At 45.1% G+C, this 25,876-nt stretch overlaps 1 protein-coding gene across 1 annotated transcript in view; it reads left to right on the forward strand.

Moving 5' to 3' along the window:
* The first annotated feature begins 15,272 nt into the window (after positions 1–15,272).
* The window catches only part of APBB3 (amyloid beta precursor protein binding family B member 3), a 74,700-nt gene continuing 64,096 nt past the window's right edge, over positions 15,273–25,876 (forward strand). Inside the window, exon 1 of the mRNA XM_066590689.1 lies at positions 15,273–15,485. Within this exon, the coding sequence (XP_066446786.1) occupies positions 15,437–15,485 (49 nt within the window). The 5' untranslated portion in view covers positions 15,273–15,436. The remainder of the gene's footprint in view (positions 15,486–25,876) is intronic.

A 25,876-nucleotide genomic window follows, 5' to 3' on the forward strand; every position in this document is an offset into this window, starting at 1 on the left:
TACTGCCCAGTCTGCTAAACTCCCTCCCCCTCTCCTTGATAGCGAGGGGAGGAGGAAGGACTTTAGCAATGCAAGCCACTGCTAAACTCCCTCCCCCTTCCCTTTTCTGACAGCTCATATAGGCTCCCATAGGAGTCTATGAGAACGGTCGGCATATTCCCACAAAAGATAGGACAAGTCCTTACTTTTCAGGTCGCGCATAAAAGTGGCCAGCCAGAATGCGCACTGTATGTGCTATGTTTCCCAGCCGGATGATTTTACACGCCGGAAAATCGCCTATCTGAATGGATGTGCAGCGTCCGAGAAGCAGGCCCATGGCTGAGGAGATAGCGGGGTAGATATGGCCTTGTTACGGGGCTCTACCATCTCCTCCGCTGGGGGTAGTACGGGACCTGACCAAGTTACTAGTGGGGGAATTTCACAAGGAAAACCCATTCCGGGGTTTGCCTTAAAGTCATTGTTGTCACAGATGATGCCACCGTTCCATCATCTGCGGTGAATCCAGAAGTTGGAAATAAATAGTCCACTCACACAGGGTTAACTTTCAGAGCAAAACCGGAAACGCTCGGGAAAGCTCGTTTACTTGCAGAAACTATTTACACTTAACAAACTTTACATCAGCCAGCAGGACACCGGTGTGGTGGTGTGACAGGGAGGATTCACGGGATGGCAGAACAATCTACATTCCTAGCTATCAGTGGGGTTCTGCTCCCGACGACTTTCTCCACTCTCACTCTCCAACTCTCTACCGGTACACACTTACAGTTAGAAGTCACACTCAGCATGTCCTAGTTATACTGAGGCTTCCTAGGTGAAGTGGGCCCAGGGTAGATATTAGACCATCGCTCAGCCTCCTCCATCTTGGGGGATCCTCATAGGACGAGGCACAGTTTCTCTTACTTGCTAAAAGGCTCTCTTTCCCCAAGACTCCAAATTAGACTGCCTTAGCCTTACACTAGCTTAGCTTGGCTTCTTGCATACACTTTGTAAACACACATATATATAACATGATCATGTGACATACAACCAGATACATTTCCCGGACATAACCCAGAGGTCAACCCATTCAGTGCTGCAGAGGTGCAATACACATCAAATACACACACATTGAAGACACTGACAATACAATTGCAGGAGACAAACACATGAAGGGGCCGCACTAACTCTGGACCACTATAGAAACATTGAAATTCCAGGTATCTACTACTTGGAGGTGAGGAGAAGCTCATGAAGGACTTATTTTTGTCCATTCTGTTTTAGACTGGCTGCACACAGGCAGATTTGCAGCAAATACCGTATCATAGCATGCTATGGCAAATCGCGATTTCATGTCCATGATTGGAAATCGAATGAGATTTTCCACCTGCGGAGAAGAAATTGCAGCATGCTGAGATTCTGTGCAGGCTATGTACAGACAGCTTCCATTAAAGTCAATGGAAGCCGTCCGTCCCGCGGTACTTCCATAGTGAGCACTGCAGAAGTGCCACGTGACTTGCTTCATTGCCGAGCATCGGTGACTATTGCGCATGCGCAACGGAGTGCCAGCCGGCACATCCACAGCACAGAAAGAAGACATTGATCAGGTACACAGGGGTCACCGGTCAGGCACCTACTCGAACTCCGCTGTGGGAATCCTGCATATGGGGTCCAACCCGCCCGTGAACAGGAGGCCTAAATCCGACTTCACTACTCAATAATGCTCAAGCAAACTTATGAAATCATGACATGAATGTTACCTTCTGTCTGCCAGAGCCCGACAACAGCTTTCACACATACTTCTTGTCCAATCTGTAAGCAAAATAAAAGACTAATAGCTTAGTTTAGGTTATTAATATAGTGTTATCACAAGGGGTCTATGAATTTGCAGGGGCTGTGATGTTTTGTAGAGCAAACATCAGAAATCTTGGGCTACCATAGCACACTGTTGACTTTTGGAATTGACAGGGATGGACTATTCCAAATATCTAATGGCTATGGGATAGCTCACTTGACTGCAAACATCACCCATGAAGAAAAAAAAAAGGGTAGTTAAGATTTTAATCTATGAGATTTGTCTTTCCTCCAAGGTAAGTGGCACCCAGAGCTGGACTGATCATTCAGGTATTAGGGCAGTGCCTAATATTCCATGGCCTGACGAGCCCACTAATGTAATGTATGGCCCGGGTATCCAGTCAGTGTAGGAGCTGCTGTAACCTAGAGGTTTTCCATTCTGGTTCATGGAGTGGGGTCCCATTTTCCTTAATAAGTCTGGATGACAAAACTCTTTAGGCCTCCTTCACACGGGCGACAAAGTCACGCTATTTTGTAGCATTGCTACAATGCTACAAATCGCATGTATGTGAAGCCCATGAGATGTTTTGTAGCATGCTACAAAACAACACACAAACCTCGCAGGTCCGGCGATATGCCTGCGACATGCTAGGTTTTGTAGTCCATGTTTCTCTATGGAGCCTTCCTCTCTGTTGCATCGCATCGCATGAAAGCGCGGTTTGCATACGATGCGATGCAACTTTGTAGCAGATGCTACAAATTGTGTGATTTTGTAGCGTCGGTGCAGCGATGCGATATCGCTGCGATTTTCTCGCAGCGATGTGGTGTCGCCCGTGTGAAGGAGGCCTTAAGGGTACTTTCACGCGGGGCGGAAATACTGCAGAATTTTCACAGCGGAAAATTCTGTGTCAAATTCTGCATCCAAAACAGTCAGCAGTGCGGCATTGGATGTTGGAATGCTGTGGAATTTTACACTGTGAAGATTCCGCAGCACCCTTCGGCCAAGAAAATTGCGCGAAATTTGTGCATTCTGAGATACACAAATCTCGCATGAATATGAACCACACTCTTTCGAATAGCATCATATACATGAGCGATTTTTTTTGTTTTTTAATTTCCTTGTACATTGTAGTGCGGGAAAAAAAATCCCGGCATGTCCTATCTTTGGGCATTCCCTTGGAATCCCTCACCCATTGTTTTCAATAAAGCCAGGAAAAAACATTGCACGGCTTGCTAGGTGCACAGAAGTGCGATGTGAAATTTCCCATTGAAAACACTTGCCGATCCTACTTCCCTGAAGTGATGCGAGGCGTTTTTGACACAAACCGCCTCGCATCCACGGGGACATCACGCTCGCCTGTGTGAAATTATCCTTAAGGCTACGTTCACATGTTGTGGATTTTGCTGCGTGTCCGCACCAAATCTGCATTATATTTAGTGCTGCGGATAGTGATGCGGATCTACACCAAAAACTGTGTCCAAATTCTAATTTTTTTGGTACGAATCCAACGCAGATTTAACCCTTGCAATTAGAGGGGTGAATTTTGCTGCGGATCTGCACCAAAATCCATATCAAAATCCGCACCAACAGTGTGGAAATCGACAAGGATTTTGGTACAGATCTTTTGCTGCTTTAAATCGCAGCATTGCTATGGAAAGCATTGGCCCCCTGTCCAAGAGCGGAGAATCATTGCGATTCTCAGCTCGTGTCCAGCAATTAGCAGAATGCTGCAAATTGCCGCGATTCTCCACGGTAAGCCTATCTGTCAAATAGGCTGACCAGCGGAGATTCGTCTGCCGGCTCCTGCTCCCGGGCGGCGGCTCCCGTGGCGGAGATCCGCCGTGGGATACCGCAACGCCCGTGGACAGGGGGCCTAAAGTCTGCTATGTGTGAACGGACCCTCAAAGTTTAAATGAAAGCCTTGCAAAAAACACACTTTTGATAAGTGTTCTTCACAAGCAATTTACCTCTGCCTAGTTATAGAGGTCAGTATCGGGCTCAAGACTCTGAATGATTGCTTTCAGTGACGGCACCGGGGGCATCTGTCAGCTGTTTACCTCCTGTCCTTGTTCGGTCTGGCTCACCCCATTACACCATAATTTCTAGTTTACCCCAATCTACATATGCTACCACATCCTTATATTCATGTCCTAGTAATATGCATTGGAGAAGGCTCCTACCTGTCCGATGTCCATCTTGCTGTGAGAGAGACGCCAGTGATCCTGCTTACAATTACCCTAAATTATGAATGAGTTTCTAGTTTGCACGGATGTCAGATGTTGAGTTCAGGGTGCTTTTGACTTGATGAGAAAAGCAGAATAAACTTAGAAGACAGATCAAGCTGAAATAACATACTCATGTCACTCTTTTATAAAAAGTAAATCTTAAAAGTACACCCCTCATCACAACCAATTACATGACATCGTACATATGCTGCAGTAGTAGTTGGGCCTCACACTATGCCATGGTGTTGCATGCTGCTCTCTCCCTCTGCAGCTACTGGGTCAGCAAGAGCTGTAATGCAACTCTAAATGCTTTTAATAGGCACCTGTTTACACCTGGACCCTTTGGGCCATACCTCCTCCTGCCCAGTCAGCAGCCCTCTCATGTGCTCCCTACATTTCTCTGCACCCTGCTACTGGTTAGTGGGACCTCTGCCAGGCGCTTCACTGTTCCTCCGTACCTTCCCCCCTCCCTGGCCATGGCACTGGTCGGTGGAGGGGGACAGCACTGCGGCGCATGGTCTCCTCAACCCTGCCATGCACCTGTTTTAATGGTGGGTTGGACTCTTTCCCCAGCAGGAGTCCTTGCATGTGGGTGGAGCCTAATGGCAGCAGCTTGGCCGCTGTCACAGTGGCTGTAAGCCACTTCTGTCTGTACTGGGGAGTGTAGTTAGCGCTACTCCCTTATACAACTGTACTGTGGCTCACCACTCTTTGGACTTACAGAATATCTTGGAGCTATAGCCCTACTCCATCGGTACATTTTCCATTTATGACTACCTTAATTGCAGACTTATTTTATTACACTTGCAGGATGATGTGTGGATCACAGTCTGGGGTTTTATAGGTGGTCTGAGTGCAGATCCTTTCATCTCTTCCCACAACGTATGCCTGACAGGAGCCATGGACTGCAAAATGCCCTGTGTGGCCCTTATCCTCCCAGGTTGTCTGGGTGAAAGGTCCTGCACCTAGGACTCTCCCCTCCCTCTGCTTCTCTTCATATCTACTGGTCAGTGATTCAAGCAATTTTTTTGTGGAAAAAACTATAGCAAAGACTAGATGATCAAGAATATCACCCAAGATGCTGTAATCTAAGATTTGTTAGTCTGCCTAAATGAATGGAAGGCAATTTGCCAACTTAGCCTACCTTCCTTGAGAATCTCCTAATCACTACTTATGGCAGAGACAAGCTCTCTTCTATGTTTGCCATAGAGTGGGCGCATTGTATTTTGCTATATCCACCACATCCTGGCACCCTGCTGAAGACCTTTATAGCCAGGTTCATCAATTACTAAGATAAAGTCACTATACTTGCATGAAAGCATGCCTCCCCCACAATTGGAAAAGTAAAGGTCCTTCTTTTCCCAGATTTCTCCTTGACTGGTCAGCAAAAGAGAACACCGTTCTCCCAAGTGAGGCATCAGCTGAGATAAGCGAACCTCAAGTACTCCATGTTCTATCCATCCAAATTACACGTTGTGGTGTGGATGGCAGGCAGACACGCTTCTTCAATAGTCCTGAGGAGGAATCCGCCTGGCTGGAAACTAGAAGAAGAGCTTGTTCTCCATCCCCATACAGAGTGACAAAACTCTTATACCTCCGGGTTACAATAACTGAATGAGACTTTTGTCTTATATGGTTGTGGGACATCTCACTATCCTTCATAGACTCCTGCTTAAAAGACAGGCCTTCTCTAGTAGTTATTGTCCAGATTAGGCATCTTTTAGGAACACATAGTCCTTCAGCAGGTGAGTTTGTGTAATAGTTTTCTAGTTTGAGTTATGAGGTTGGGGTTGTGGAGTGGGGTGTCTTTTGTTCTTTTTCTTGACTTTGCATAGCACTAATTCCCAGACATGGACAAGTACTGTATTAGTGTATCTTGACGTCACCAGGAAGTCCTGGTGGAGTCAAGATTGATTGATTGATTGGCTGCTGATCTGTTTTGGCTGCAGGTCCTGGCAGGCCACTAACCAAATCTTGTAGCTGCAATGCAGGCCGGCCTGCCCCTAAGTTGGTTCCCGGACCCAGCTGCATCTGAAAGCCCCTTTTCCATCCGCCGGGCCAGAAGGTGGCACTACGCTGTGTGCAGAAGCGCACAGCGGGGTGGCCATGATAGAGCGCACAGTGTAGTTACTGCCCCATCCCCCAGGTGTGTATAAGATTGTGGTTGGCTGCAGGGAGGACACAGCAACAGCAATTCACTACGTGGCAGACACTGACCTTCCACTGCAGCAGAAGAGCGCTGCGCTAGTGCTTGACGCAAGGGTCCCCCGCACACAGAGTTTGTACAGCAGGGAGGCACCATCGCCGGGGAAATTACAGCCACCGGACGCACAGGGCTGGGAGGCCAGGGGACAGGCAGTGACCTGCTGTTACAGCGCTGGAGCAGAGCGGCATCGGCGGGGGTACCGGCCGCAGACAGCATCACGAGGAGGACAGCTGGGGGGACGGTAGAAAAGACGGTGACCTGCAGTAACAGCGCTGCAGCAGAGCGCCGGCTAACATACACGGACGGCTGCTCACTTACAATGCTGCTTCCAACTGTACTGCAGTTTAGCTGCTTCCAGGACCTTTACGTCCTGACCCAATCGGGAGCTAAGGGTGTGAGAGGGGCGTTCCTCCTATCAAACCCCTAGCTTCTGGTGGCGTCAAGATACACTAATACTGACAAGTACTAATCATCATAGCATATTATCAATGTGATATGATATTAAAGGGGTTGTCCCGCGCCGAAATGTTTTTGTTTTTTTTCAAACACCCCCCCCCCCCCCCCCCCCCCGTTCAGCGCTAGACAACCCCGATGCAGGGGTTAAAAAAGAACACCGCATAGCGCTTACCTGAATCCCCGCGCTCCGGTGACTTCTTACTTACCTGCTGAAGATGGCCGCCGGGATCTTCTCCCTCGGTGGACCGCAGGGCTTCTGTGCGGTCCATTGCCGATTCCAGCCTCCTGATTGGCTGGAATCGGCACGTGACGGGGCGGAGCTACACGGAGCCGGCATCCTGCACGAGCGGCCCCATTGAGAAAAGAAGAAGACCCGGACTGCGCAAGCGCGTCTAATTTGGCCATTAGACGCCGAAAATTAGGCGGCTCCATGGAAACGAGGACGCTAGCAACGGAGCAGGTAAGTGAAAAACTTCTTATAACTTCTGTATGGCTCATAATTAATGCACAATGTACATTACAAAGTGCATTAATATGGCCATACAGAAGTGTATAGACCCACTTGCTGCCGCGGGACAACCCCTTTATTAACTAATTATTCTTTGTAGAGGATGATCTGGAATGTGAGGGGTTTGAATGATAAGATTAAGCACTCTCTGGTTGGAAATAAAATTGTTTGCAGGAAATGTACTTGGAAAGGGGAGGCATCAAACGACTTTATAAGCCATGAATTGGCTGGAGTTAATACTCCACGTTTACTTATATGACCACTCTTTGAGTACGATCAATCAGCCAGTTGTGAATCCACCTAACAGTTGCCTTGTCAATCCCATATTTGGTCATTTTTTCATTAAGGATAGTATGAGATACTTTGTCACATGCTTTACTAAAGTCAAGATATACTATATTCACCGCATTTCACCAGATCAACCCAGTTGGTGGTACTGTCATAGATGGGGATTAGATTCGTCTGGAATGACATGTTTGTTACAAACCCATGCTCGCTCTGGTTAATTATTCCATTCTCATCTAAACGCTTGCATACATGCTGTTTAATAATTTGTTCTAAGATCTTTTCCGGTATGGAAGTCAGGCTCACAGGCCTGTAGTTTCCTGGATTCACTTTCTTCCCTTTTTTTGAAGAAAGGGACAACATTTGCCCTTTTCCAATCTTCTGGGATTTCTCCTGTTCTCCAGGAATTTTCAAAGTTTATGGCAAGGGGTTCAGCAATTAACTCTGCTGCTTCCTTTAGTATCCTAGGAAGTAATTAATCTGGGACTTGAATTTTTTTATTCCTTCAATAGCACAGGGAATATCAGATGATGTTACATCTACTTTCTGAGAAAAAAAACGATACAAAATAGGAATTGGAAAGTTCACCTTCTCAACATCATTTTTAACAAATTCACTATTTTCATCCTGTAAATATCCTATAGCATCTCTGACTTTTTTTTGACACAGCCACAAAATTCTTTTTCATTGCTTTTGGCCTCTCTTGCAAGCCCATTTTTCTCCCTTTTTAGCATTTAAGTTCTGTGTTCTTCCATCCTGGTCTCTTTAAATGCTTTCCATTCTTCCTTCTTTTAGGAATTGTTAACAATTGTGCTTTGAGAATTTAATTTAATTATATTTCCCAACCTTCTTGGACATTTCTGTCCTTAAGAACATCCAGCCATTGGATCCTTTTCACACTCTTTCTGAGTTCATTAAAATCTGCCTTTATGAAAATCAACCTTGAGGTCCGAGTCTTCTCAAGTCTTTCTCTCCTTTTTATCCAAAATTCAAGGATAGCATGATCACTGCCTCCTAAGGTCCAAGCCATCCTTACTTCCTTAACCATTCCCTCCCGGTAGGTAAGAAGTAGGTCAAAACTCATCAACAATAAAAATAGCTTTGCTGCCTATGGCAACTAATCACAGTGGCATAATATTGTGACCAAAAAATCCTGAATTCCGGCGTTGTGTATTTACTTTTTTACGTTTTTTTTTCCAGTGTTCACGGTATGTATTAAATAATACAGTATTTCAATAGCTGGAAGCTGGAAGACACGACCACGTATTTGTGTTTAAAAGTTAGAAAAAAAATCCTTTTTTCCCTTGTTCGCATATAAAAAAAATCAAAACATTAAAAGGCTATTCCGGTTGGAACAAGTCATCACCTAGATTTAAAGATGCAACAAATGTATCAACTTCATGCAACAATATAATTTTGTTCTAATTATCCAGAATTTTTAAGCAGAACATGATCAGGGCCAGTTTTCAGCCTTTGCCCTCTCATATTCAGTGCTGATTTAGTGCCTTTCTGGTATGATTTTAGGCTGTATTCACATGCAATTATGGGGTGTGGTATAAAAAAATGCAGCAAAGACTACAGTGACAAAACCACGTGTCTTCCTACTGTCTTGTTGCTGTAAAAATTGCAACCACATCAAACCCATGGCAAAAACATCTTCCAATTCAGTTTATGGTGCAAGTTTTACCATGCCCAAGCTGCCCTGTGTGTGAATACAGCCCGAAGCTACAACCAGAATTTGATCCAAAAAAAAGTGTAGAAGTATTAGTTTCCTTTTAGGCCTCCTGTACACACAGAGGCTATGTGGTGGCAACGTGATTTCCATACATTAACACATTAGGACTCCATTTGCTGCCATATAATGCTCTGTATGAGCCTATGTGCAAACCTATTGTCCCCTAGAACTGGTGCCTATAGGGAACAGCTACACATATATGGTGTGTGTATGGCCATCTTTAGTGGTGTAACCCTGCTCTACGACATGGGTGCAAAACCATACAGCAAAACACACTCATGAGAGCGAACCCATTAAAATCAATGGGTTCTATTCTCTATGTTTTGCGCACAAAAACATGCGCAAATACGATCGTGTGAAGCCACCCTAAAACAAAAGAAATCACCGAGGAAAGGTGCATATTTATCTTTGCAGTTGCACCCTTTTTTCTTTTGCACACTTTACTCCAAACCTGTGTCTTACCTGCACACTGATGATGTGCCATGCACAGGGGTGTAACTATAGTGGGTGCAGAGGTAGCACTCGCTACCGGGCCTAGGAGCCTTGGGGGGCCCAAATACCCTCCCCCCTGTTACATACCAGTATTATAAATGGCACATGGTAGATAGGGGGCACTGTTACAGCTTTCGCATCGGGGCCCAAGGGCTTCTAGTTACGCCTCTGGCCACGCATATCGGAAGTGGATGGAACAGAGGTTGTGGCTGCTGCTTGGCTGGAGACATTTAGGAAATATGAGTTAATAAAAAAGTTGCAAGGCTTCCTTCAGTTGTACGCTAGTTTTCATATTGTCCTGTTAATAAGTAGGATGGAACAAAAACTCTGCAGCGCCACCTATTGTTGACATACAGCAAACCTCTGGACTCAACGTTTCTCTTTTTTTTGCCTCAAAGGCAAAAAATGTGGTGCTTTTGCAAAAAAGACTATGGTGGACATTTATGGAACTATCTAAAAGACAAGTTGTCTGTGTTGCCCGTAGCAATCAGTCACACTGCAGCTTTTTCAGAATTACCTTAAAAAATGAAAGCTGCACTGTGATTGGTTGTTATGGTCAGTTTTTATTTTAAACAGCTTCATAAATCTGCCCCTGTGTGTGAAACCAGCCTCTGGGTGACTTCCCACAAGCGAATGCGCAAAACACACTGTGAACATTGCGCTGTGAACATTGCACATTTGTGCACGTATCTGCGCATTTTGCTTTTTGCGCTCACTGGGACCGTTCATATGGGCATGGAAAAACAGCCGCGACACGAGTTAAAAGGCTATTTAGCCTATTTAGTCCTTGGTGTGTTCTTTTCCCTGTGAAATTGCTCAGCGTATTGCACAATCGCGGGGGATCTTGGATGCTCATAGACTTCTATAGGGCCTTAGGTGTGTAAATGCGGACTAAAACAGAGCATGTCGCTTTTTTTTTTGCATGTGCGTTATGGGCGCGCAAAAGTGATGCTGAAATTGATCCCATTGAAAACAATGGGTTCTATTCTCTGTGCATTGAGCGTGCAGACACACAAATACGCCCCCGTGAAGCCGCCCTCAACAAGAAAACATCGGCTTCACACAGACCCCGGTGTAGATAATGGCCCACAATTAATCAGTTTATACCAGTTTTTGAAGTAATCGCAATTCTGGGCGCACGTCATATTTGTGACTTCTCTCGTCACTCACCATATTTGAACACTGCAGAGAAGTGGATGGAGTTTCCAAGTTTTAGGCTAGTTTCACGCACAGCGGAAGATTTTTCCACCAAAATCCGCACATGATTTTGGCGCAGATGCGCTGCGGATTTAGCCTTGGTCATTGCACTCAAATGAATTGAAATCCGCAATGACATTTCCGCAACAAACAAGGCACGCTGACCGTAACTGGGGCCGCGGCATCATTACTCCCCAGTTAGTGGACGGGTTTGTTAAACATTTGCAGTGGTGGAATTTTTATGCGGAATAAACTGCAATTACCGCACAGTGTGCGAATGCGGCCTTATGGCGGGGTCACACAAGTTAGTTTTTTCTGGTAGCAATTTTTCATATTTTGAACCAAAGCCAGAAGTGGATTCAAAGGATAGGAGAAACATAAAGATCAGACTTCTCATTCCTGCTGGATCCACTTCTAGATTTGGCTTAAGAAACTGCGTAAAAAAACGCCACAAAAACCTGTGTGTGAAACAACCGTTCAAGCCAGTTTCACACGGGGGCATTTATGTACTCGTGATTTGGGAAGTGTCTCAACCCAACTGCAGGTCTACAGCCTCGAATTCAGAACATCATAGGAATTTATGACGCTCTAAGGTCTGGTCTGTAGAAGTGGGTTTGGGCCAGGACACTCGTCTGCATTAGGCTGCTTTCACGCGGGATAGAAAATCGTGTGATTTTCCGGCAATGCGACAGTGCTACAAATCGCATGTATGTGAATGTCTTCTCCAACATGCTTCTCCATCCATGGGAGAAGTATAGAGGAGGAACAGAAGGGAGATAATATAAGTCCAGAGGCAGAGGAGGGGGGCTACGCAACGTTCCTTCCATCCATCACTTACCCCAGCTATTCTACATGGATGGCTGGACCAGCCGGAAGACACTCTACTGCCTGACCCCAAGGAATGTGGGCCATCACTCTCAGGCTCTTTAAGGTATGTGAGTGCTTTTATGCACATTAAAACCTCAGATCATTACTGGGTGGCCACCGTCCCTGATCCCCACTACAAGGCCAAAATGACACATCTCGTTCCGACAGTAAGGAGGGACCTCAAAATGCGGCACTATCAAGACAGACTGTTAAGTGGCTTGAGCAGAGCATTTCCAATGGCTGTGGGGATGCATCTGCAATGGATCACAGCTCTGCAGCTCATGGCAGACAAACAGGAAGTCTCCGCCGTAGCACCACCACCAGTGGCAGGAAAAGTCCAACAGAAGTGTGGCATAGTTTTTCTCAAAGTGTCACAACTTGCAGCAACAGCAAAGGGTAGGACTGACAGGCACAGACAGTAGTTATCCATGATGGTCCAAGACTATGTCAGCTCCCGCATGGGTGCACTCAGACATGGCGTTTGCCCCTTTGACTTCTGGGTGTCTAAGCTGGACTAGTGGCCAGAGCTTGCACAGCATGCTTTAGAGGTGCTTGCATGCGCCACTGCCAGTGTGCTATCAGAAAGGGTGTTCAGCCCAGCTGGGCTGTGATAACTGACAGACGCATCTGCCTGCCCACAGACAATGTGGATCATCTGACATTTATAAAAATGAGCCAGGCGTGGATTTCCCCTGACTTCTGCACCCCCATGGCAGATTCCACTGATTAGTTGGCACACTGGCAATGTTTACTCACATTGAGTATAGATTTATATCAAAGACCACCCTGTGCCCTCAAGGTACTGCTGTTGGTGGTGCTGCTGCTGCTGTTCTCCTTCTACTTCAGCCATGTTTCCTCCTCTTACTTCACCCCAAAAATAATAAACTTGTAAGTGATCCTTGAGAAGGCCAAATAAACCAAAATTCCCAAGTAACTTTCACAGGGGAGGTTGCCTGATATAGACAGGTGTATACTGTAATTGGCAGGGGAATGTTTTATTTGGGTGCAGTGGCCCTTTAAGAGTGCCCCAGGGTGAAGTGTGATTTAAACACAATGATTCTCGCTCAAAAAAACCCTAAAAGCTAATACTATTGTTTCAGCTGTACACAGCCAGGGTATGAAGAACACAGCGGTCCAGCTGTGTTCTGCATACCCTGCACGGAGCGCACGGCTGTATAACAAATAGGTCTCGCTGAGAGTAATATGAAAAGGTTTTTAATGTCATACACACTGGGTCCAGGAAACTAGTTTATAAAGAGTCATTCGGTGCGTAGGGTCCTCACACTAGTCCTCACGACTGCAGAGGAGAACAGGGTTGATTTCCAAGCAAAGTATTGTCTCAAGCACAGGGACAAGTAGACCATTCCACTGTATGCATATCTTGGGTGTTTGGAGCTCCTCTGTGTTGTCTACATTTGTGGGATATTAAGCTTAGAATGACCTTCCAGAGACAAAACTAGTCCCAAGATTGGAGGGAGGAGTAATATTACCTCTCCCTCCTGTCACTATCCTGGGGGTGCATCAGTAACCTGGTAGGCACCCCAGTCGCAGACTACTTGATGCCAACTGTGTATTGGTGGTGCATTGGTAGTCTGAGACTTGGTTCGTACTCTGATTGGACCACCGTTACTAGTGGGGTGCCACAGGGTTCAGTATTAGGTCCCATTCTGTTTAATATATTTATGAATGATCTGATAGACGGACTGCACAGTAAAGATAATTAATACAACGGAGGACAATGTACGGCTACAAAAGGACTTAGATAAGCTGGGTGCTTGGGTAGAAAAATGGCAAATAAAGTCCAATATTGATAAATGTAAGGTTATGCACATGGGCAGGAGAAACAGATGTCACCAATATACACTAAACTGGGTACTGCTAGGGAAAAGCGATATGGAAAAAGACCTGGGGGTACTAGTGGATTGTAGACTGAACTGGAGTAACTAATGCCAGTCAGCTGCTGCAAAAGCTAATAAAGTCTTGGGGTGCATTAAACGAGGTATAGGGGCGAGGGACAAGAACATTATCCTCCCGCTATATAAGGCACTAGTCAGGCCCCACATGGAATACTGCGTACAGTTCTGGTCACTGGTGCTCAGAAAGGATGTTGCAGTGCTTGAGGGGGTTCAAAGAGGGGCAACTAAATTAATGAACAGAATGGGAGGACTGGAATACCCAGAGAGGCATCAAAATTGGGATTATTTACCCTGGAAAAAAGACGGTTAAGGGACGACCAAATAACCATGTATAAATAGATTAGGGCATGATACAAGGATCTCTCCCATGATCTGCTTATACCCAGGACTACGTCGGTAACAAGAGGGCATCCGCTACGTCTAGAGGAAAGCAGGTTTCATCACCAATACAGAAGGTGGTTCTTTACCGTAAGAGCAGTGAGACTGTGAAACTCTCTGCCTGAGGACGTGGTGATTGCAAACTCAATAGAGGAGTTTAAGAGAGGACTCGATGCCTTTCTAGAGCGCTAGGATAATATAGGATATAGACATTAAATAACCAGCGGGTCTTGAAGTCAGGTAGGAACTTTCAAACATTGATCCAGGGATTATTCTGACTGCCATTATGGAGTCGGAAGGATTTTTTTTCCCCCAAATGGGCTAAATTGGCTTGTCCCTCATTGTTTTTTTTGCCTTCCTCTGGACCAACAAGGATAGGGGGGAGGGTGTAAACAGGCCTGAACTACATGAACATTGTCTTCATTCAGCCTAACATACTATGTAACTATGAGACACTACATACTGCTTTCTGATCAGCCTGTGCTGCCTACTCGAGTAGCGCTGGACCATCACAGCAACATGTAGCGTCTTAGACTGCGTCACAAGTGCAGATGGTGCACCGAGTTGGCAGGGAATTGATATAGACATCTGAGAACAGCCCAGAAACCTGTGAATCTGGAGCAGAACTCCTGAAAGGTAGTATGCCCCCCTCCCTCCCCAGTCCAACCAAATTTCAGATTCTAGATGGTTTGTACATGGTGCAAAGAGACTGGCGAAATATTTTGCTACCTTCACCATCTGCCTTTCTATAAATGAATTTGTCACATATCCTCCAGCGTAGAAACCTTAGTGCTATTCCACATTCATTCCGGCAGTCAGCTCCCTAGTGTTGCTAGCCCTGGGGTTCATGCAGGTGAGACTTGAGGCTGCTAAATATAGCACATTTCCCATTAAAGGACGTCCCCATTCCATTACGTAGGGGAGCATCATTCCCTGCACGAATTCTAGAATTCTATAAGACTAAATCCCTTATAACTTCTTATATGTGAGATAATCCGTCTACTGTGGACTGCATGACGAAGCCACTGTACATAGCTTCTCCTTTCCACCCTACAGGGGAGTGCAGTGCTTGAGTGTACATGTAGAAGAAGTAGAATGTGTCCTACTGTACAGGAGCATCATTCATCAGCACCGGACAGCTCCTCCTACAATGCAACAACCACTCAGCGCTGCCTCCTCCCAGCCTTCCTTACATGCCAGCTTCTCCTCCGTCCAGTACACTCTGCATGTCACAAACACACAGATGGGTGCTGATCCTTCTGCGCTGCTGGCTGGCTGATCGGGGAAGGAGCACACACATGACATCTCACTTTCCTGCTTGATCTTGAACATTACATTTGGGCTATTGTGGAGGTCAGACATCCTCAGCCTGTTGTGATTGAATCCCTGGAACAGAAACGATGTTGGGGAAGGATTACATGCTCGCTATCATTATTGTAAATTATAACGGTAAGTTGATTGCATTTTACAGGCAGGCATTCCCAGGCCAAGGCACATTACACGTCACCTACATAGGGCATGGGAAGCATTATTAGTTAAAGGTTTGCTGTATCTATGCAGACTTTAATAATGGCTTCCTGGACTATCAGGTGCGCTGCAAGTAATGCATGCATGCAGAGCACTTCAGGCTGCCCCAATGCCTGTAATCTGCATATTATATAAGTGGATTGTTTATTACTATTATTATACTTTCTCGGTTTCAGTATTTCATGCCTATTTGGACACATTGGCTTAATGCAGTATAGGGTATTTTGAACACTGATTGTTATTTTTTGGGTTTGTTTTGTTTATACGGCATTATTAGTCTGCGGAAGTGTTTACCCAAAGTTAGGATGAAGTTTACAATTTATTTTCACACTGACTTGTGGAAGAGCGAAAGCAGCACTTATGTGAAGCTTCATGGTTATACAGTACTAGTGACTACATCCAGCGGCCTTTGCTACGAAAAACAGCATTTCTTTAAAAGATGCAGTTCTAAAAGAAATGACTTTTGAAGTCCATAAGAAACAAACTGCTAGAAAGACGTGACGTATTATAAAGATTGCTGCAGGTTGGGAAAGACATAGAACCCAGAAAAAAAAAAAACATTTTATAAATGCAGTTTGTAAATGAGATTTACGAGCAAATATGGAAAAATGTAATTGCCAATTGTCTAATATACAGTTGGGTGCAGACATATTAGATGCAGATTGAATTAAAGCCAAGGCTACGCTTGTTTCAAATCCATTGTGGTGGTGTACAGAGGTTATCTCATGGTAATGGGTCCAAAAACTGCAAGGTCCATTTGTGCTTCTCTTAGGGTCCTTTTAAACGAGCTCCTTTATCGTTTGAACGAGACAGTGACGTCATCGGTCGGTCGTTCACTCTGTTTATACATAGATACATTGTTGCTCGTTCAAACAAGAAGGTGTTCACAACTGTTCACTCTTTCACATTCGCTGTATAAGTGAATGAGAGGGACTGAATGAGCGCTGTTTAACCAGAACGATAAGGGAATGAGCCAACGATGATTGTTATGGCTGAATGAAATGAATGAAGAACAAAAAGTGAGCGATTATCGGATATCAGTGGGTATTAGACTGAGCAATTATCGTTTACTTTCGCTCATTGGAATGATTTTTTTTTAACTATGATCATTCCGTCTAAAAGCACCTTTATGGAAATCACTCTCTTTACAAGTAGTACGGACAGCAGGGGGCTTTTAAAACTACCATCAGTATATTGTTGAAGCCCCGGTCCTCTATCTGTGGATGGGATACGGATGCCTGAGACTCTGCTGCTATTCGGAGGGAGAACTGCAGCATGAAATTAGAGGGAATGAGTTAGATAATAAAGATATCATATGAGAATCTTCAGGTTCATGAAGCGGATGTGTGTCTGGTCTTTGGAACGACCTCGTCAGCACCGAGCGTAGTGATTACCTACAATTGTATCTTTCAGTGTTAGATGTTTAGTAGGGAATACTTTAGCTTGATTTCTTTTTTTTGCAGTCTGCAGTATTGTGAAATACTTTCTCCTGTACTAGAGGGTTGGGTTGCTGGCCTCTCCCTGAGGACGGACTCACACGGACGTTACTACACAGAGAATAGAACCTAGTGATTTCAAAGGGTTCCTTCATAGAGGTCTATGGGGGTTGCTCAAATGCGCACCCAATACCTGCGCGATTTCACAAACAAAAGAATGTATCTGGAACTAATTAGGCTAAATAGGCTTCTAAATCGGGTGTGGCTATGTACCGCGCCCATGTGAAATCGCCCTGCCCGTGTAAAAAGTACAGTAATTTGTGCAAAAACGACTCAATCACAGCACAAATATATTGTGCTACCATGTGTTTTTTTGCACATACGTCCGTGTAAGTCAGCCCTAACTTGTAAATTACAGTTCTATTTGTTCCCATTGGCTGCTGTGTATTAAGCACAAGCCCACCACAGGCATAGGATTTAAGCAGACGAACGCTGATAATCGCATTGAATGGCTGTGATTGGTTCATTGAGCGCCACAGTAATTAGCTGAGCCGCAGCACTCGAGAACCAATCAGACCAATCGCTTGTTGGAGGCGGGGTTTTCAATCCCATTATCAGCAAGCGATGTTCTTTTGATGCTGAGAACTGCCTGGACATCTGCCAGAACTGTGGAGAACAGCGAGAGGGACCCGGACGGCACCTGCTAGATAAGTATCATAAGACATCCCACGAACATAAGACTCTGTGCCTCTTTTGGGGCAAAAATGAATATAAGACTGAGCATATTTGCGCAGGCATGGCTTGTTCACACGGGCAGGGAAATCAGCCTGCTCTGATTTAAATGGCTAAATAGCCTAACATGGTGCGGTGATCGCATTTGCGCGTGTTTGTGCACCTCCCATAGACCTCTATGGGGCTCCAAAGTGCGCAAACACACACAAGATGGGTTCTGTTGTCTGCATTTTGTAGACAAAAAAAGTTGCGGTAGAACACACATGTGTTTAAGCCCTTACCAGGAAGCTTGTACTGTCTACTTCCCTTACAGCAAAAATGGAATAATGAACCAGTAATGCTTGAAAAGCAAGCAGCAGCCTTCTGCGCACAGGGACTTTTGGAAAGAATGTTGACTTGCAAGCCGTTCCCGTTTCCCAACAACCACTAAAAATAATCAAGGTATTAGAAAAAAATGGCAGCAAGCTTGATAAATGTGCAGTCCTGCAGGAGCTGCATTTCTTAAGAGCAATTATGCCAGAACGTGGTAGTGCTTACAGTGATGGATGTGCCCCATTGTACATCAGTAACCTCGCCTTTGGTAGTGATTGTGCTAAGGGCTCCTTCACACAAGCATATGCGTTTTTACAGTCGCCCGCCGACACATGAATGCAGAAAAGACGCGATCAAGTCCTGAACTTAATTATCATTTTCTCATGCATTCACATGGCCGGGTGCGACGTATAAGTGAAAAAATACGCCGCAACCCACGAAATCCCTCGCTCGGCATAAATCCTCGAAATGACTTCTAATGCCTAAATGGAGGCACCTGTAAGCTTTTTCCTGCATTGGACGCTGCTAGACTGCCTCTTCCTCCCTATTTTTCCAGCTTCCATAGGAGTCTATGGGAGTCGCCAGCGTATATCGGTTGAAAGATAGAGCAAGGCCTATCTTTTCCGGCAGCATATAATTTTGGTCACGTATGTGCTATCTTTTCCAGTGCAATGTGTTTACGCGGCTAAAAATCGCTCATCTGAGGGAATACATTAGATGCCAATGCTTCAGATGGTCGCAATTTCCGGCCAACGTAAAACTGCGGCTAAATAGCCGTGTAAAGACGTTTGTCTGAATCCAGCTTAAAGGTGTTTTCTGAGTGTAAAAAACAAAAAACTGTGCTGGGAATGGGCTAGAATCAAAACTAAGTAATACTCTCTACTCCAGCCCGCAAAGCCGCCACGGCCGCTGCTGTAGTGGTCCTGTGCTGCCCACTGTTCACATGACTGCTTCAGTGGGTATGTGCTGTAGATGGCGGTATTACCCCTGAAGCCAGTGATTGACTGCGGCAATGAATAACACGATTGCTGCAGGTTCCGGGAGTGGGAAGTGATGGGAATCTGGGGGCGCACTGAACCGGAGGGGGCATTGCTTAGTTTTTATTTTACTCTATTTCCTGCCCAGAATTTTTTTTTTACTTTAAAAAATACTTTAAACTTTATCTACTAAAACCTGACAAGCTCTTATTTCTGGAGAAACCATCTTATTAACTAAGTAGTTTTTTAGCACATTGCCTCTCCTGACTGAGCTTTCAGGATGTCCCCACTAGACTGTAGTAATATGAAGCGATCATTAGCGCTATACATATCTGTATCCCCTTACAATTACCTTCCCTTCTGTCAAATAAAATGTAGGTGACTGCGTTGTCATTTTAAAGAAAGATGCACTCGTGGAGCTGCTGTAAAGGGTGCTGGGACTCCCGTTAGTCGGGCATGACTGTCATACGGTGCACTACGTGTCATATTCTGCGGGCATCTTCACAGACCTACTTGTGCGCTGATCCACTCCAGATCCCCAGATGCTCATCACAGGGACTAGCAGGTTGTTCTCATCTACAGATGGTGTGCGAGTTACTTGGTTATTAACGTTTGGACTGTCAGATTAAGAAGCTTTCAGTTTTTATTTAATTTGGGTATATATATATACTGGGCCCAGGGGATAACAAGCTCAAATGCTGCATCTGCGTTCTACAGGCAAATGATCTGCCCAACTATAAAATATGGAAGAACTTCCTGTTAAACGAACATGCTGCAGTCCCTCCATACAAATCTACATAGTGGCCCAAAATGTATACAGACTTCAGCAACGGTTATCTATGTCCTTGTTTAAACCCAAATTATGGTGGCAATATGTAGCATTTTTTTTTATCTCTAAGGCCGGTTTCACACGGGCACCAAAATCGTATGATTTTATTTTGCGATGCGACAGCGCTACAAATCGCATGTATGTGAAGCCAATGCTTTCCAATGGGTTCCTGCACATTAGTGTTGTTTTGTCGGCTGCTACATTGTGAGAAAAAAAAACACAGCATACTGAATATTGCCGTAATTTGCGCTGTTCAGTAACCCATGTTTCCCTTTGGAGCCTTCCTATGTGTTGCATTGCACGAAAACGCGTTTTTTGTGCGGTGCAATGCAACTTTTACAGTAGGAAGTCCTTCGGTGTCCCCTAAAATATCCCCAACTGCAAAAAAAAAACCACAATACATCACCTAAGAGGCGCTGTCCAGCTCCGCCGCATGTCTTCTCTGCGGCTCCGGCAGACTTGCTTGTAGCTTTCACCCAGCTCTTTCTGATCAGGGCTTCAAAATCCCCGCCTCCAGGAAACACTAGCTCTGATTGGCTGAGCTGCAGCACTGGAGAACCAATCAGAGCCAGCACTCGATGCACCAATCACAGCCATTCAATGAGATTTTGCAGCGATTTTTTAAAGTGAAAATCAATAGGACTTTCTAATGTTAAAATCTCATCACATCGCATGAAAATCACAAGTTCGTGCTTTGCGATGCGATAAAAAGGAGGCTGCATAGGGAAACATGGGAGGAAAAAAAATGCAAAACCAGAAAGATGGGGCATGCCGGGATTTTTTTTCTTGCAACATTGGATCAGTGAAAACATCGCAAATGTGAAGGAAACCATTGAAAAGCATGGGTTTTATAATTCTGCGTTGTCACTGATTCTCAAATTGCGTGGAAATCGCTCTATTTTATTGCTAGTGTGGAGGCGCCCTAAAGAGGTCAGTAGTCTCACGATTACTAAAGCCACCATGCAGCCATCAGGAGAGTCAAATAAAATGGATGAGGCCTGCTTGACAATCTCTGTAGACACTGTAACCAATGTTGTTTGTACCTGGATGCTAAGGGTGACCACCAGGAGCACCTAATGTGATTGCAGAAGTCAAACATAACTTACAACTATCCTTTGATGTCAATATAAATCTAGTAATAAAGTACGTGTGGTGCAGAGTGTTAAGGAAGCTATATGCAGTCCTAAACTCTTGCTCACGACCTGAAGGTTGTGAGTTCAATCCCTGCATGATAGCATGGTAGCCGGCTCAAGGTTGACTTAGCCTTCCGTCCTTGTAAGGTCGGTAAAATGAGCCCCCAGCTTGGTGGGGGGTAATAAATAAATTACCTGAAAGTGCTGCAGAATAAGTTGGTGCTATACAAATCCCTCCCTCCCTTTAGGCGGATATTTCTCATGTTGGTGCATACAATTTTTGGGCTGCCCTGTACATGAAGAAACTCTGCCACAAATGCAACCATGTAAGAAAGCTATACATGTGTGCGTCCTCTTCACTCAGGCCTTGCTGAATGTGATGTGCAGCCCTTTGCTAAAGTTAAAGAGATTGTCTGGGACTTAAGGGATTTTTTTCTATTGATGACCTTTCCTTATGATAGGTCATCAATAGTTGATCGACGAGCATCCCCCAGATCCGCTGATAACAGTCAGTATGGATAGAAGCAGATTGTGCAGTCCATATTGCAGCGACTCGATTTGCTACTACAGGCGCATCTCCCATTGAATTCAGTTTGAGCTGCAACTATACTACCAAACTAGGATGCTGCAGTATAGATGATGCGATTTGCTTCTTATGTTGTCCATACTGACAGCGGTGTCGGGAATCAGCTGATCAGTGGATCATCACAAGTCCCTGTCAACCCCTTTAAGGACTGCAGTATATGTCAGTTTGACTATCACTTTTCTAGTATTTCTTAGGTTATGTGGTTGTTGAACTTACATAGGGCACCCATATCTGAGGGCAGTGTAGGAGGGGTAACACAGTTACATTTCATAGTGTTGGCTGATTTCTTTAAAAAGCTCTACAAGTGTGGGCAAGACATATGAAGAAAGCCGACTTCCCCTGCTCATGGGAGCTGATTGACAGCATTCTCTGCAAAAGAATATATAGGGAGACCTGTCAATCAACTCATTTGGCCGACAGCTATTCCTCCTGACCCCCCTCCACATGCATGCTCAGCTGAGCACATGTTCTGAATGAGGAGAGGGGAGTAAACAAGAAGAGAAGAGTAAACTAGGTGATGGTTTATCTCCCTTGCGAACAAAAGAATTTGGCATGTTGAAATCAAACTGTCTGATACTTCTGGTATTATTGTATCTTGACACCACCAGGAATTCCTGGTGGAGTCAAGATTGATTGAACAGGGTCTTCACCGGCAGGTCCTGCAAGGCCACAAAACATTTATAGATAAGCCATGCAGCTGGCGCCGCTGCAGACACACACCCCCAACACCAAGTACCTTCCCCGCCAGTGGTGGCGTGCAGCCAGCAGGTGGAAGCCCCCTCAGTGTAGAAGCGGTGTGCACTGTCGGCAGCAGGGAGGCAAAACCGAAGTTACTGTGCTTTCCTGCGACCGTCCGTCAGGGACCACTGATGCGCCCGGTGCAACGGAACTGACAGCCGTCCCCCAAGACTGAGCAGTGAGGCGGTGGCAATGATGGAAAGGTGAGCGGCTTGCCACATAACAAGCTTGGCTGAAATGCCGGGCGGGACAGACCAGAGATGCTGCAGCGTCTGCATAAATTTCTTCCAGTGCTGCAGCCTTATGCTGAGGGTTACTATAGTTCTTAGCCATACATTATGACATGTAAATGCTGGCATGTTACAGCGGTACCATGGCAGCATTTACAGGTAATAATGTAAGGCTAAGAAGTATATTACCCCATAGGATAAGGCTGCAGCACTGGCACAAATCTGTCCACACTGTGCTGCTAGGACCTTTGTGCCTTCACCCTATCGGGAGCTGGGGGGTGTGAGAGGGGCGTTCCTCCTGTCAAACCCCTAGCTTCCGGTGGCGTCAAGGTTTAATAATACCGATACTTCTTTCCCTGACATCTGTCTTATATTAATTGACCTGTCTTATATCAATTTTTGCCCTCAAAGAGGCACTAGGTCTTATTTTCAGTGGAGGTCTTATTTTACTTACCCAGCCGGCTCAGTCCGGCTCTTCCCGCTGCTCTCCAGAGTTTTGATGCCCGTCCTGCTGTACTTGGCCGCCCAGGGAGGATCACTTCCTGGTTACTGGTTTTTTTTTGTATGTAATGCAGCTAGGGCTTATTTTTGGGGTAGGGCTTATATTTCAAGCCTCACGGAAAATCCCAAAAAATCAGGGTAGAGCTTTTTTTTGGGGTAGGTCTTATCTTGGGGGAAACATGGTGGATGGTTGGTTTCACTTGCATAAATCGGCAGGTTTGGCCAACATCCATCTATTGTGTGCACTTATTTAATTGCATGATTGCTTATTTGTATGCATACGCTGCCTGCATACTTGAGTTCAAGGTTGCTGCTTCCTGTTTTGAGACTTCATTTTCTGTTACATTTATACATATTTGCAACCAGTAATATCAATAAATACAGCTCCTAATGTAGTTGCTTTCTCATCAGCTATCTCTCTAGTCAATGATTCAAGGGATGATCCGCAGTTCACTATGCCCATAGACAATCATTAGGCATCAGCAGGATGTCCTTTTATCCTGCCTTGTGGATCGCACGCACAGGATAAAAACCGCAGCATGCTCCATTTTCTGCGGATTCCCACACAGACTGCTTTCATTAAAGTTAATGGAAGCCGTCCGATCCGTGGCACACCTGCAGCTGACACTGCGGACATGCTGTGGATCAGCTGGAAAGCAGGAGATTCGAAGAAAAAAAATGCAATGCGTGTGGCACGCCACCGTCACGCCTGCACACTCCGCAATACAGAAGAAAAGAAGATACGGCCAGGATGGAGAAGACCTGCATCGCATCCGGGCAGGTGAGAAAATGTCCAAGGCTGCGGGCAGGGGTATCGTGCGTGCCCGTGGACATGAGGTCCAAGGCCACTCTCTGTGATTGTTTTTTGCTATTTATTCCTTTTTTCCATGATTTTAATCACTAACCAAAGTGAGTCAGTGATTGATTACAGCAGTCAAATGTTCCTGGTGTTGATGACGTCATCACTGGCTCTCTGCAGCAAAGTGAAGATCAGCAGGGTTGCTGGGGAGGATAATATGGCTTCTTTTATTTTTTTCCAGTATGGCGAGCATCTTTTGAAAGAAGTGTTTTTCTTCCTGGTTGGCCTATTTAATCTGCTTAGTCATGAATCATTATCTTAAGTATGATTTCAATTATCTAGAAAACTTGGTGACAACTTCTGTGACATATATAGCAGCCTTAAGGCCTTTCTCACACCGGAAACAGCGATATCGCCATGAGAAAATTGTAGTGATATCGCAGCTGTGTTCTGTACATTTTCCTGCGGCAATATCGCAGTTTTGTGGTGCTACCAAGTCGTGTGACTTTGTAGCGCTCTTTTGCCAGGTTTTTTTTTGGGGGGGGAGCTTGAAATATAAGCCCTACCCTAAAAATAAACCCTATCTGCTTAAAAAAAACAATATATTACCTAACAGGCGTTGTCTGCTCCACAGCTCTTCTCCTCCGCAGCTCCAGCATGTGTTGGTAGTTTTCAGCCAGCGCTTCCTGTATAGGGGTTTCAAAAATGCGATGGCTGTGATTGGTTCATTCAAGGTTTTTGAAACCCCTGACCAGGAAGCGCTGGCTGAAGACTCCAAACAAGTGCCTGAGCTGTAGAGGAGAAGTGCGGGGGAGCAGACAGCACCTGTTAGGTTTTTTTTTGTTTTTTTTTAAATGTAGCTAGGGTTTATTTTAGGGCTCAAGCGGTAGGACTTCCTACTGCAAAAGTTGCACCGCACCATATCAAAACCACTTTTCATGTGATGCAACACAAAGGAAGGCTCCATAGGGAAACATGGGCTGCAAACGCCAGCTGTATAGAACATGCAGCAATTTTTTTTCTCACAATGTAGCAGCCTACAAACGTCCCTAATGTGAAGGAACCCACAGGAAAGCATGGGAATCACATACATGCGATTTGTAGCGCTGTTCCATTGCGCGATCTTGTTGCCCGTGTGAAAGGGGCCTTAAGGTTGTCACCCATCTTTCCAAGCGCAAGATATGATAAGAAATGGCTGCATGGAGGCTGGATTGTTTATTATGTGGTGTCATTGCTGATACAAAGTTTGTTCGTACTTATATAACCGACAGAAGTTACTTCCCATAATAAAAGTAAGAATTATATTGATTGTCCATAGCTTATTTATCAACTGAAAGGAGGTTACCCGACAACACGATGGCGAATCAGATCGCAAAAAACGGAGGCGTAACGCTTGTGTAATCAGAAGCCTTCTTTCTCCGTTCGTGTATATAATGGAATATGGTGACCGCAGTGTGATAAATATTCACATATGTAAATAGTTACTAAATATACCTTCTAGTCCTTCCATTCTATCATTAATTATGTAAAACCTCTTCCAGCACTCCAGTAGATTTATGACAAAGCAGAAGAACACATTGATGAGCACTACAAGTTCCTGAACCATAGGACTGTATAGCATGTTTACACAAACCCGTGCTTGGGAATTGTATGTATATAATAATCCATCCCTTCTATATGGGCTACAGTAGTGTGGCCTTTTCGGATTATAATTTTTTTTAGAACTATGCATTCAGATTGGATCCATTGCATATTAACAGTCCATGCGGCTCAGAATAACAGTCGTTCAGGTACTGGAGGCAGAGTGGCTGGAGATCTCTTCCGGCTGCCCAATGCCATTCATTGAGAACAGGCAGTCATTCCAAGATGAATGGCTGCCTGTTTATACTGAGCGAGAAGCCACTCACTAGTGGATAATCGTCCTGCGTAAGGCACCCTGAGACGGGCGGATATTTGCTGAGAAATCCACATTTGGTGTCTGCAACGTGAGTCCGCAGCAAATACTGCCCATTACTTCCTGTAGAGACCGGCTGCTTTCTA

Source organism: Eleutherodactylus coqui, chromosome 2, assembly GCF_035609145.1.
Source record: "Eleutherodactylus coqui strain aEleCoq1 chromosome 2, aEleCoq1.hap1, whole genome shotgun sequence".
Classification (NCBI taxonomy): domain Eukaryota; kingdom Metazoa; phylum Chordata; class Amphibia; order Anura; family Eleutherodactylidae; genus Eleutherodactylus; species Eleutherodactylus coqui.